The following is a 12,621-nucleotide window of genomic DNA, read 5'->3' on the forward strand; positions in this document are numbered from 1 at the left end:
GGCACTCCCAGCATGGGCTCGGGGTGCGGGAGACCCGGGGGGTCTCCGGTGCTGCTATTGTTGCCGCTGTTGCTGCCCTCGTGTCCGCTGCGGAGCGCTCGGATGTTTCCAGGTGAGGATACCGGTCGGGGGCGCCTCTAGGGCAGGGTGAAGTGGTGGTGGTCATGGGTTCCAGTGCAACTACAGAACATAGAGTTCCTGACCCTGGGCTACCTGGCCAGGACAGGATGTGGGAAGGCTCTGTGCTCCTGGGAAGGGTTGGCCCTGGAGCAGACTTGCCCACACTTAGCACAGCAAATAGGCAACACTACCCTTTCCTCAGTGCTGCCCAGCTCTGCCCGGAAACTTCTGCACTTCCAGACTGCCAGGCCCGAGTGTCTCCCTCCTCCTGGAAGGACCTGGGGTCCTTGGAGTCCTGGTCTGCCCACAGGCCTAGCTGTCTCATTCGGCTCATCCTCTTCTCATGCTGGGTCTGGGCAGTGTGTATGGTGTTTATACAGTTGCCTTATGTGGCAGTTCTTCAAACAGGGGTGTCTGCCTAGCCGGTGCCTGGGGCTACCACTTTCCCTACTGTAACCTCTTCCTACTGTAACCTCTCCTTACTCCGGGATGACAGGGCTCTTAGCATCTCCAAGCCTGTAGGGTGAGTCTCCAAACTCCACATAGCAAGCACTAGGCTGGTCAGAAGGCAGAAGGACCACCGGGGAGGAGGCAGTAAGGGCTGAGGGCTGGATATCGGGCAGTCTGGAAACCACCCCATACCTGTAGACTGCTGCTTCTGTAAGGCTTCTGAAGGGGCTGACTGACAGCTGTATTGCCTTTAGCCTGCGGATAGTTAATGGTGAGGAGAGAGAGAGCCTCTGTGTTCCCTAATGCAGACTGGCTTCCTCAGTTTCCACTTTAGTCCACCCAGACTCCTAGCTCCATCCTTGCCTCCTTCCTTGCCTTGCAGGGCTGCACAGAGAACGCTCACACCTGAATCTCTATCCTGCACCCTTGGTAACCGGAGGCCAGCAAGACTTGGTTCTCCATACCCAGTTAAGCCTTCTCTTGGCGGCGAGATCTTTAACCTCCAGGAAGGCTTCTCTGTCCTTCCTTCTCCTCTCCCTTCTCTCTCTTCAGCCTCCATTCCAAAGCCACACCCTCATCCCCACTTGCACGATGGCTCATTAATTATGAAGCACATGTGATTTTAAGGACGAGGTTCCTGGAGCTGCTGCTATTTCAGATTCCAAAAATGTATATGAGCGTTTTGCCTGCACATACATCTGTGTACCATGGAGGTACCAGGAAACCTGGGGGCCAGAAGAGCGAGACGGATTCCCTGGAGCTGGAGTTACAGATAGTTATGAGGCACCATGTGGGTGCTGAGAACTGAACCTGGTCCTCAGGAAGAACAGCGCGTGCTCTCAACCCCCGATCCACCTCTCCAGCTCCTATTCCAGAATCTTGATGTCTGGGATCTAGGGAGGCAGTGGAAGAGGAACAAGGAGCTAGGATGACCCAGGAAGGGCTGAGCCAACGAGAGTTCTCCGCTCAGGCAAGGCCAGAGCTGGAGTGGCTGGGGTTTCTTTGTTTTTTCCCTTTTTTTCTGTAACCTGTGCCAACTGGAAGATCCAGTGACAGAGGGATAAGTGGGCTTGCTGCTATCTCTGGCTGCTGAAGCTTGGCTCCTGCAGGATAGGTCCTGTGAGTGTTTCTGGAACCAGATAGGAGAGGGGAGGTAGGAACATTCCTGAAGAACATTCCAACACCGTCTGAGTAATGCTTGGCTCTGATTCTCCTCCTGGAGCCCCTTGGAAAGGCCTGGCCCAGGATCACTGAGCCTCTGAACCCCAGCTCCTTCCTTCACCTTGACAAAAAGAGGAGGGGTTCTAGACCAGGTCCGTCAGAGTCCCAACACCAGCATCAACCCTAATGGGAGTCAGGAGCTGTGGGACAGACATCTGGTGGCTGTCTTACTCAGATGGCAAAGGAGGCCTCCAAACACATCCCTCACCCTAAAGGCATCTACTGCCCAGTCTAAAAATACCCAAGGCTGCCTCCTTCTTCCCAGCCCCTCTGCGCTGGGGTCTGGGCTTCTTCCCGGGACCTCTGACCTCAAACCAGCTCTCCAAGCTCTGACTGCTCTCAAATTCCCCAATGGGGATGGTTCCTGGTGCCTCAGTTTCTCTTTTGCCACCTCCCTGGTTGCTTCTCAATTAGGGGGATGCCCCATGAATACCAAATCCTGGGAATGCTACACATGGAGTTCAGCTTTTAGGACCCCCCCTTCCCTGATGGCTTCCTGCTCCTAACTGCTATTCTAACACTATTCTCTGCTTTCACCCCAGGAAATGCCCATGGAGAGCCAGTCACTCCCCACTGGATCCTGGAGGGCAGACTCTGGCTCAAGGTCACCCTGGAGGAGCCGGTAAGCATCCGTTATCCTGCCCTTATTAGGGGCCCTACGTCTCAGGCTCTCTGTCCTTTCCCCCAAATGCAGTGTGACAGTTTTTCTGGGGTTCTCAGAACCAAATCACTGTACCCTTAAGCCACTCCCTGTCGGGTGGGTGGGACAAAGAGACATCTAGATGGTGTGAGCCTGCACACATGGAAGTCATTTTGGGCTTCCTCCCTCCCACCCCCTTCTATTCCTGGCCCTAACCCTCTTCTCCATGGGGGAACATTCAGGCCATGCCCACTCAACTAAGCAAAGATGAGTTCATAGTTTGGGGCCTAAAGCCTTTCAGGGGAGAGCTCTCTCTCTCTCTCTCTCTCTCTCTGTGTGTGTGTGTATTCTGTTCTGTTTTGTTTTGATTGAGACAGGATCTTGCTATGTAGCTCTGGGGGGTGGGGGGGGGCTCAAGTCATGAGCCATCATGCCAGCCACAGGAGATTTTTAAAAGAAGGACACCAAAATGTCCTCTTTGGCCATGTTTATGGGGAACATGTGACTCTGTGGACATGCTGCTGTCCTGTAACCTCAGCTTCCATGGCTGGAAGCCACCTGGGACAAGGAAGCTGTGGGCCATTCTCCTCCTGTCCCCAGATGTATTCTCACTCTGGTTTGCTTCTCCAGAGCCCTGCTCAGCCTCCTCCTAACTTCTGCTCATTGTGTTCCCCCAGAAGAGCTATGTGTGCCTTCACTGCTGCGCTGCCCATGGGGAGGCCGGCACTGATCTGCTGGGCTTACAGAGAGGCAAGCCGAGCCCCACAGAGCTTGTAAAGTTGCTCATGCTTGAATAGTTCATTGGGCCCAGAAGCCTGAGGCCCGTGAGACCTAAGGGCTTCAGATGATTGGCTGCCTCCCCTTCTTTCCTTACTCAGGCTGGAGAGAGTTCATTTCTGTACCTCCTGACAGAGGGCAGCCCCACTGTCCAAACCTAGAGTGTTGCAACAGTGAGGATGCATTCCCAGAAACCTAAACCTTCCAAGTCAGTGCCTTCACTGGGGTCCCCCAGACCTCTAGGACTTCTTTCAACCAAGCAAAGATGGCTTGTGGACATGCACGGGTTCCCCTGATGGTGGCCTCTCTCCTTGCCTGGCTCCATCTGTGAGAGAATCCCAGGGGGACTCTGCTCTGCGTTAGGAAGCCTGTGAGGCCAGGCCAGGAAGAGCTTTGGCAGGGTGTGTGTATTTCACAAACAGGATTGTACTGCAGGATGGGGATGGTGCACAAAGTGGGAGGGAGACCCTGGAGCAGAAGTAAAGGCAGCAAGGGCCTCAGAGGGAAGGGACCTTCCACTGGGGCTACTGCCTTTGTCCCAGAGCAGACATTTTCCCATAAAGCAAGAGGCACTCCAACCATATAAGCTTATGTTTGGGTCCTTGTGGAGCCTGTGGCTGGGGAAGTGAGGGCCATCTTCTCTACACCTGCTGCAGAAGAGCCCTGAAAGATTCTTGGCCAGGGTCCCAGCCCAGTGCATTTTGGGATAAAAAGGGAAAGCCATCGTGGGTGGGGAAAACATTTAAAAAAAAATACAGCAGCCTCCCCTGGAATCTCTTGGGCTAGTTCCAGTTCTGGCTTCTAGCCAGGCTAAGTGGACTAGCCTGAGAGAGAGACCAAGTCAGTGAGAGAGGAGAGGTGGCTAGAGGGCCAAGGCCAGCCCTTCTGACATCTAGCTGAGAGAGTCAACACTTTTTAGGGAGCCAAAGTTGGGGTTCATGTTTACTTCATGAGTTCAGTTATGAGGCCAGCTCAGAGGAATTTCAGAGGACCGGGCAGTTTGTCAGAACTGGAGGTGGAGGAAAAAGTCTGGGTTCTCTCAGGAATGAGGGGAAGGCAGCAAGATGGAGAGATGTGCAGCCAGGAGCTGTGGGTACAGCTGGGCGATGTGGTGCTTGCTTGGCACGTGCAAGGCCCTGGGTTTGATCTGCAGCACCCACAGCAAACTAGCAAGCAAGCAAACAAGCATACAAACAAAACAGAAGCAAAGTCGCAGGCAGTACAAGAGATGGCCAAAGCTGTAGCCCACCCAATGACCCACATCACCCTCAGTGCCCACTGCCTCCTGCTTTTCTGCCTTTTCATGGAGCTCCTGACTATGGACATAGCATATGTCCATAGCAGACATAACAACATATGCCAGGCAACGTAGCAACTGCTATGTCTGTATATGGTGGTTATGCATCTTTAAGGGTCCGTTGTCACAAACACAAGCACTGAGAACATCTCTAAGTTACAACTCCCACGTGTATCCACTCTCTGCAATGCAGGAGCCAGCTGTTCCTATGAGCTTTCTCACTAGGCAGCTCTAGATCCTACCGGTTCCTGGGCAGCCAGGTGGCCTTGGGGCCTAGTGTGTCACTGCGTTCCTTCTCGGTCAGATCTTGAAGCCTGACTCGGTGCTGGTGGCTTTAAAGGCTGAAGGCCAGGATCTCCTGCTTGAACTGGAGAAGAACCAGTGAGTACCAGCAGGGGGGTTGCTGAAGTCCAGCACAGACCCTCTCTGGAGAGGATCAGTGCTTTCTTGGCGGGGTTGGGGGCTGGGTGGGAAGCAGCAGTGGTAGTGACAGGGAGAGTGGCTGATGTACTTGGGGCTACAGTGGATTGAACCCAACTGTAGAAAGTACATACCTGGTCATCTCATACCCTGGAGCAGCTGGATGGGCGGCTCCCTGCTGGAGAAGAGTGAGTACCACTCAACAGACATTGCCTGATACCTTAATTCAAAGGGAATTCTTAGGCAAAGGGAACCTCCACAGATGGCAGAAGAAAAAGCTGCGAAGGTCAAATCCAATGGTGACAGTTCATCTGGTCTACCTGGAATGCCTCCATCTGCGTGGAAGAGAACAGAGAGGAGAGGGCTGGGGTGGGGGGGTTCCCAGTGGGGCTGATCGAAGAAAGCATCTTAGTGCTAAAGATCTTGGATGGACCTGCAGAGTCAAAGAATGGGAGGTGGTAAAGGAGAAACACAGTGTCGAAGGAGTGCAGAGGGTGAGCAAGATGGAGACGTGGAACTGTAGACTCCACCACCAACCACACCACTCGCTCCATGTCTGCTTTCTTTCGGACATTGCAGAAGGCACTCATTCATTTTATTCTCTCCATGGAATCAGACAGACTGGGAACAAACTGTAAACACTGCGCTAAACCACAGTTCCTGAGAGTGCTACACCCCTTCCTACTAAATGGTCTTGTACATGTGCACACATCGAACGTTAGCATGGATGAGTGCAGCCAGCAAAGCAGCAGAGTTGTAGTGGGTATAAGGACGGCTGGCCGTATGACAGCCTGGGGTTTTGATGGAAGACAAGGTGAAGTTGGAGTCAGGATTTTCTGTAAGGAAGAGCAATTGAAGCCAGGCATGGAGGTACAGGCCTGTAAGTCCGGCTCCTCAGGAGGCTGGGCAGGAGAAACACAGAGTCAAGTCAGGGACTGCCTGGGTTATAAAGAATGAGTTCAAGACCAGCCTAGGCAACTTAGCAAAACCCAGTCTCAAAATATAAAGGAGGAGTGAGGAAGAGGGAAAGAGAAAAAGAGGGAGAAGGAGAAGAAGGAGGAAAAGAAAAGAAAGAAGGAAAGAAAGAAAGAGAAGAAGGAAGGAAGGAAGGAAGAAAGAAAGGAAGGAAGGAAGGAAGAAAGAAAGAAAGAAAGAAAGAAAGAAAGAAAGAAAGAAAGAAAGAAAGAAAGAAAGAAAGAAAGAAAAGCAGCAGCAGCTATTTATTTATGGTTGCAATGTTCCTGGTGGGAGCAGGGAAGAAGCCTGAAAATGGAGACATTACTGATAGAGTCTAGCTCCAGGAAAAGGGATCCTTCCCCGGGTGGGCTGAACAGAAGCAGCTACAGGCAGGTGGAAGTCAGAAGTACCCATCACTGAGGGACAGATGGAGACATGAGGTCCGCTCAGCAAAGGCAGGAGTACCCTGGCCCTACTTGGCCTCTCTGAGGTAGTATCTCCTGACACACACACACACCTCAGGGCTTGCTCCAGACCTTTGTCTTCTTTTTGCCTGAGTTTTCTCTTTGAGGCACAGTGTGTCCTTTCTCTCTGACACACTGAATGCCTCCACTAGCACTCAGGGAGGAGAGCTGGAAGCAAGCGGCAGGTTGCAGGTCTAAATCCAATGACTCCTAAACCTCCCGCTTCCCAGCAGGCTTCTGGCCCCAGGATACACAGAAACCCACTACAGGCCAGATGGGCATCCCATAGTGCTGTCCCCCAACCACACGGTGAGACACTTTCATGGGATCTGAGAACATGGGGAGGGTGCAGCCTCAATGCCTACCCTGTCCTGTTTTGCATTCCTAAGGAGGTTGTAGTCTGCCTTCAGGCCCCACTTCCTCCTTGTCCTGCCAACTTGAGCTCCTACCGAGATGTGGGTATGAGCCTCTTCCTCTCTAGGATCATTGCCAATATCATGGGCGTGTGAGGGGCTTCCGGGAATCCTGGGTGGTTCTCAGCACCTGCTCTGGGATGAGGTAAGGCGTTGGGGGAGAAGGCCTGGGGCTGCCGCAGAGGTGAGAGCTTCCTGTTCACACGACCTTGCTATCCCCTGCACTCTAGTGGCCTTATTGTGCTCAGCAGCAAAGTCAGCTATTACCTGCAACCCCGGACTCCTGGGGATACCAAAGACTTCCCAACCCACGAGATCTTCCGGATGGAGCAGTTGTTCACCTGGAGAGGGGTCCAGAGAGACAAGAACTCCCAATACAAAGCAGGAATGGCCAGTCTTCCTCATGTCCCCCAGAGCCGGGTAAGGGGTACAGACTAGAGTGGGACTGGTCCTTCAAAGCAGAGGACACAGGAATGCGGGCCCTGGACGGGGTCTCCCTGTTTTAATTCGGTGGCTGAAGAATCAAGTTTGAGCAGAAAGTTTAACTATCCCCTCCCCTGCCCTGGGGGTGGGGGTGGGGGTGGGGAGGGATCACGGTGTGTGGCCAGGATTCGGTCAAGTAGCCTGCCCCTCACCATTTGCTCCTCCCAGGTGAGGCGAGAGGCGCGCAGGAGTCCCAGGTACCTGGAACTGTACATAGTGGCTGACCACACCCTGGTGAGGAGAGACCGAAGAGGTCTGACTGGGCTGGGCGGGAGCCTGCTCAGCACCGTTATGACCCAGGGACCTCTGCCTTCTCAGTTCTTGCTTCAGCATCAGAACTTGAACCACACGAGACAGCGCCTCCTGGAGGTTGCCAATTGCGTGGACCAGGTTGGATGATTAGGGCGCTGAAGGTTGGGAGTGAGGCAGTTGAAAAGCTCTGGTGGGTGCCTGGTTCCTGGCTTCAGCAGGTCTCTCCCTCAGATTCTCAGGACTCTAGATATTCAGTTGGTGTTGACCGGGCTGGAAGTGTGGACCGAGCAGGATCTCAGTCGCATCACGCAGGACGCAAACGAAACGCTCTGGGCTTTCCTCCAGTGGCGCCGCGGGGTGTGGGCCAGGAGACCACACGACTCCACACAACTGCTCACGTGGGTGCCATTTACACACACACACACACACACACACACACACACACACACACACACACACTCACGGGTTGTGGGATGTCCTTATTTCCAACTCCACCCAGTCATGCCCTGCTCCATCATCCTTAGGGGCCGCACCTTCCAGGGTACCACGGTGGGCCTGGCACCTGTGGAGGGCATGTGCCTTGCAGAGAGCTCCGGAGGTGTGAGCACAGTAAGCCCTCCTGGGGACCTAGGAGGAGAGAGGTTTGGGCAGGGTTTGTGGTCCTCAGTGAAACCCGGCTCCTCAGGACCACTCGGAACTCCCCATCGGCACAGCAGCCACCATGGCCCACGAGATAGGCCACAGCCTGGGCCTCCACCATGATCCCGAGGGCTGCTGCATGCAGGCCGACGCAGAGCAAGGAGGCTGCGTCATGGAGGCAGCCACAGGGTACGCAAAGAAGGTCCGTGTCACCGGACCTAGACAAGGCTACTGAGTTTCTTTGGTTACCCCTCAGTTCCCTCTTTAGTAAAGATAACAGCCTGCTAATAGGGCCTCGGTGGGAAAGTTGCTGATAAGGTGGAGTCCCAGAATGACTGCGGGACTAGGGTACTCCACTCCTGATCCTTGGTTCTCCTTGGGGCCCGGACTGCCCGATTTTAGCGTCACAGCCTCCTGTCTCCAGTTCCTAGGATCCAGTTCCTAGGCTCCCCTCTCTCGACTGCTCGCTTAGAATCGAAAGAAATAGCACATCTTGAGGGCTGTGTGGCTAACCTCAGGGCCCAGAGTACAGAAGCAGCCTGAGCTTAGGAGGTGGCTCCAGCACCCGAGATGGTCCCCGCACCACCAAAGACATCCATCTTCCATCTGCAGGCACCCTTTCCCGCGCGTCTTCAGCGCCTGCAGCCGCCGCCAGCTGCGCACCTTCTTCCGCAAAGGGGGCGGTCCTTGCCTCTCCAACATCTCCGCGCCGGGGCTCCTAGTGCTGCCCAGCCGCTGCGGAAATGGCTTCTTGGAAGCAGGAGAAGAGTGCGACTGCGGTTCTGGCCAGGTCAGATCGTCATCTTCGTCCCTGGGGTTCAAGGCTAACCCATGCTCCCAGCCTCTCCCAGGTCTAGCTTGCTCCACCATCACGTGTTCTGTTCTCTCCTTTCTGACTTCAGAAGTGCCCAGACCCCTGCTGCTTTGCCCACAATTGCTCCCTGCGTGCGGGGGCTCAATGCGCCCACGGTGATTGCTGTGCGAGGTGCCTGGTGAGGATACTGGGGAGCGCCCTGTAGATCTTAGCTGGGCTGGGACCTTCTAGTCCCTTTTCTGAGTGTGAGCTTGACCCAGTGTATGGGTTCACGTAGCACTCCCTCGGGCTTTCAGCAAAGATCTCTCTGCTTTCCCTTAATGGGTCTCTGGTATAGTTAAAGTCCGCGGGCACGCCTTGTCGTCCTGCTGCGACTGACTGCGACCTCCCCGAGTTCTGCACCGGCACCTCCCCGTATTGCCCCAAAGATGTTTACCTACTGGATGGCTCACCCTGCGCTGAGGGTCGCGGCTATTGCCTAGACGGCTGGTGTCCCACGCTGGAGCAGCAGTGCCAACAGCTATGGGGGCCTGGTGAGACCGCACGCTGGTCCTGGTGCCCTGACCAATACTAAACCCTGCGGTTTTCTACTGAGGGCAAGCTCCACCCGTGGAACTGAGGCCCGAACTGCCCGCTTCTTATCCCGCCCCCACCCCCCACCCCCCACTTCCCCCAGGGTCCAAGCCGGCCCCAGAGCCATGTTTCCAGCAGATGAACTCCGTGGGGAATTCGCAGGGGAACTGTGGCCAGGACCACAAGGGTAGCTTCCTGCCTTGTGCTCAGAGGTGAGGTGTGATGCTGAGGGTCTACAGCTGTAAAATAGGGCGGAGCATGCGGAGGGAACACTCCAAGATATTGACCACCTTCCACTTCCTCCCCAGGGACGCTCGGTGTGGGAAACTGCTGTGCCAGGGAGGGGAGCCGAACCCACTAGTGCCGCACGTAGTGACTATGGACTCCACAATTCTCCTAGAGGGCCGCGAAGTGGTTTGCCGAGGGGCCTTTGTGCTCCCAGATAGTCACCTGGACCAGCTTGACTTGGGTCTGGTAGAGCCAGGCACCCGCTGTGGACCTAGAATGGTGAGCCCTGCCCACCCAACCCCTCCTGGTTATTGAGTCCTCCATGCCAAAGTGTTCTCCTCACTGCCCAGTGGGCACAATGCCCATAGGTGTGCCAGGACAGGCACTGTCAGAATGCTACCTCCCAGGAGCTGGAACGCTGCTTGACTGCCTGCCATAACGGTGGGGTGAGTAACCTAAGGGGTCAGGGTGACCTTGGAGGTCCTTGGTACCTGGTGACTTTTCTATCCTCATCTTAGGTTTGCAATAGCAATCGTAACTGTCACTGTGCTGCTGGCTGGGCTCCACCCTTCTGTGACAAGCCTGGCTTGGGTGGTAGCGTGGATAGTGGCCCTGCACAGTCTGCAAGTATGCCAGTGGGGTGGGGGCAGGCAGGAACCACCTGGGCAGTAGCCTGCTTGAGACTCAGAATCCCTGCCCTCCACAGACCGAGATGCCTTCCCCTTGGCCATGCTCCTCAGCTTCCTGCTGCCTCTGCTCCCTGGGGCTGGCCTAGCCTGGTGCTACTACCAGCTCCCAACACTCTGTCATCGAAGGGGACTGTGCTGCAGGAGGGACCCCCTATGGAATAGGTAGGTTCAGTGCTCAGGTCTCTCTTCCTGAGCCTGCCCCCATGGCTCCTGCTTCTCAGAACTCTTCAGGGCTTTGTAGAGTGAGAGGCTACAGGGAACTGGGGCTGTAGGAAGCTAGATGGGGTCCTTACTCTTCTCTAGATGTAGTGAGAGCCCACAGGCTGTAGTGTGTATCACTGCCCTGACCAGCACTTGGCGGCGTGGTCCTTTCCATGGGCTTCCCTTGATTTTTGTTTTTGTTGTTGTTGGTTTTTTTCTGCTTTAAAGAAATTCAACACAGCCTGTGCTCCACTGTGTCCTGAAGACAGCTCTAGCTTCCTGTCTCAACATCAGCCATCTCCCGTGACCTTTGCCCTAATTACTCCCTTGCAGTCCCTCGGTGCTAGCCAAGGACCCCTTTGTGCTTCCTATAAACTGGCCAGCTATAGTGTTGCTCTTTCTGTGCCAGGACTCTGTGCCCCTGTCCCCTGTAGATCACAGTGCTGCAAACACAATTTTCTGGCGGGCAGAAATGCCACCTGATAGCACACATTGTCTACCAAGGGCTGCCTCATCACTGGGCCCCTCGGGCAAGTCAGGCACATTATGTCCATGTCTGAACTTGGAAGTGTTTCAGACCAATTGAGGGAAGGGCAGGGTTGGGCTGGAGATGTGACTAGAGGGCACCTCAGGCCAGAAACAGTACCAGCAGGTCCCAGGAGCCAGTGAGACGTTCTGGGGAAAGCTAGGTAGTGCCGGGTGTGTGTGTGTGTGTGTGTGTGTGTGTGTGTGTGTCTGCAGACAGGGAAACAGGTGGAGTGACAGTTGGGAGGGGGCACTTCAGAGGGGTGGCAGCTGCAAGCCGTCATCAGGATAGGGTGTCAAGGACAGTGGGAATATCTGGATGAACCATCCAAAGAAATGGCAAGGTCTGTGAGAAAGGTCCCAGCAGTTCAGAGTCTAGACTGTCAGGAGCATGGGAAGGCACAGTTCCCACCAAGAGAGACATCTCTGCACTTCAGCTCTAGGTGGGACCTGGGTGACGCCTACATCTAGACTGAGTGGGGGCTGGAAGTGGAGTCACCTCGGGAGAAAGGATGTCCACAGCCCTGGAGGCCCTGGGACATAAGTGAGGTCTGGACATCTTAAGGATGGAACAGGAATGTGGAATTCGAAGCTTGAGTGGAATGGAGATGCAATCCCCCTTTGTTTCATACATGGTCACTTTCCAACTCTGAACTCTTATCTGGTCTGTCACTGGCCCCTGCAGAGACCTACCCCTGGGCAGTGTGCATCCCGTGGAGTTTGGCTCCATCATCACTGGAGAGCCCTCGCCCCCTCGTAAGTGTGGCCCTTGGGACATGGAGAGGGAAGCGAGGGGTGGGTGCTTGCCATCTGCCTCCTTCTAGATGCTCTCCTTCTTAACACAACACCTTCAATCCTCTGCCCTGCTCAGCCCCAGGGACTTCTTGCCAACAGCGTTCGCACCCTCCATCTCTTGACTTGCTCTCAGACCCTGCGAACTCTGAGCTTACCTAAGAACTACCCTCTGAAGCTTGCACCATGCAGACCTGCCCTATCCCTCTGGTATGGAAGCACCCTGAGGCCCTCCTGTTGCCCAGTCACCAACCTCTGTCTCAGTTTGTTGCCCCCTCCTCAGAGAAGCTATTGTCATAGAGACCATGATGCTGGAAGCCCTAGGGGCAGGGAAGGGAGACACTGTGGTTCTTCTTCGGTCCTTATAGAGGGAGGACAAATGTGCCCTGCCACATGACTTGCAGTCCTCAGTGACTCAGATGCACTCTTATAATTCCTATGGGCTGTATGCTGAGCTCTTACTCAGCATAGGAACTCCAGAGCTCAATCATGTTGTATCCCGCGCTGCCTTGAGAGCTGTGCTATTCTGAAATGTCAGAATGTATCTAATAACAATAAATCCACAAGTTATATCAGTGTTGTTGGCTGTGACCTGTTAAAAGGGTCTAAGTTGTTTATTAAAGAGATATGGAGATGGATTACTGAGAAATAAAGAAATTAGAAACA

General features: G+C 54.5%; 1 protein-coding gene across 4 annotated transcripts; it reads left to right on the plus strand.

Annotated features, from left to right (window-relative positions):
- On the plus strand, positions 1-12,502 carry Adam33 (ADAM metallopeptidase domain 33). Of its 4 annotated transcripts, XM_021155513.3 has the most exons (21): positions 1-112; positions 2,334-2,413; positions 4,810-4,886; positions 6,577-6,655; positions 6,828-6,904; positions 6,990-7,179; positions 7,411-7,476; positions 7,561-7,632; positions 7,726-7,892; positions 8,019-8,103; positions 8,180-8,322; positions 8,746-8,923; positions 9,036-9,125; positions 9,285-9,480; positions 9,624-9,732; positions 9,829-10,027; positions 10,117-10,194; positions 10,267-10,375; positions 10,455-10,599; positions 11,849-11,919; positions 12,035-12,502. In XM_021155513.3, exons 1-21 carry the CDS (start codon positions 13-15, stop codon positions 12,115-12,117), a joined length of 2,394 nt encoding a protein of 797 aa, XP_021011172.1. In that variant the 5' UTR covers positions 1-12; the 3' UTR covers positions 12,118-12,502. The 4 variants fall into 4 exon arrangements, 3 of the variants coding, with proteins under 3 accessions (XP_021011172.1, XP_029325292.1, XP_029325295.1); XM_029469432.2 differs by having other exon boundaries at positions 7,726-8,103; XM_029469435.2 differs by having other exon boundaries at positions 6,580-6,655; positions 7,726-8,103.
- Positions 12,503-12,621: the final 119 nt, after the last annotated feature.

The sequence above is a fragment of the Mus caroli genome, unplaced genomic scaffold (genome assembly GCF_978045245.1).
Source record: "Mus caroli unplaced genomic scaffold, Mus_caroli_1 scaffold_2, whole genome shotgun sequence".
NCBI lineage: Eukaryota > Metazoa > Chordata > Mammalia > Rodentia > Muridae > Mus > Mus caroli.

What these genes read in the sequence shown, in the direction of transcription:
- Adam33 (XM_029469432.2), top strand. Translation starts at nt 13, where the DNA reads ATGGGCTCGGGGTGCGGGAGACCCGGGGGGTCTCCGGTGCTGCTATTG. An exon ending in CTCATGTCCCCCAGAGCCGG is followed by an intron (nt 7,180 to 7,410) that starts GTAAGGGGTACA and finishes TGCTCCTCCCAG; the next exon opens with GTGAGGCGAGAGGCGCGCAG. An exon ending in CTGCCTGCCATAACGGTGGG is followed by an intron (nt 10,195 to 10,266) that starts GTGAGTAACCTA and finishes TCCTCATCTTAG; the next exon opens with GTTTGCAATAGCAATCGTAA.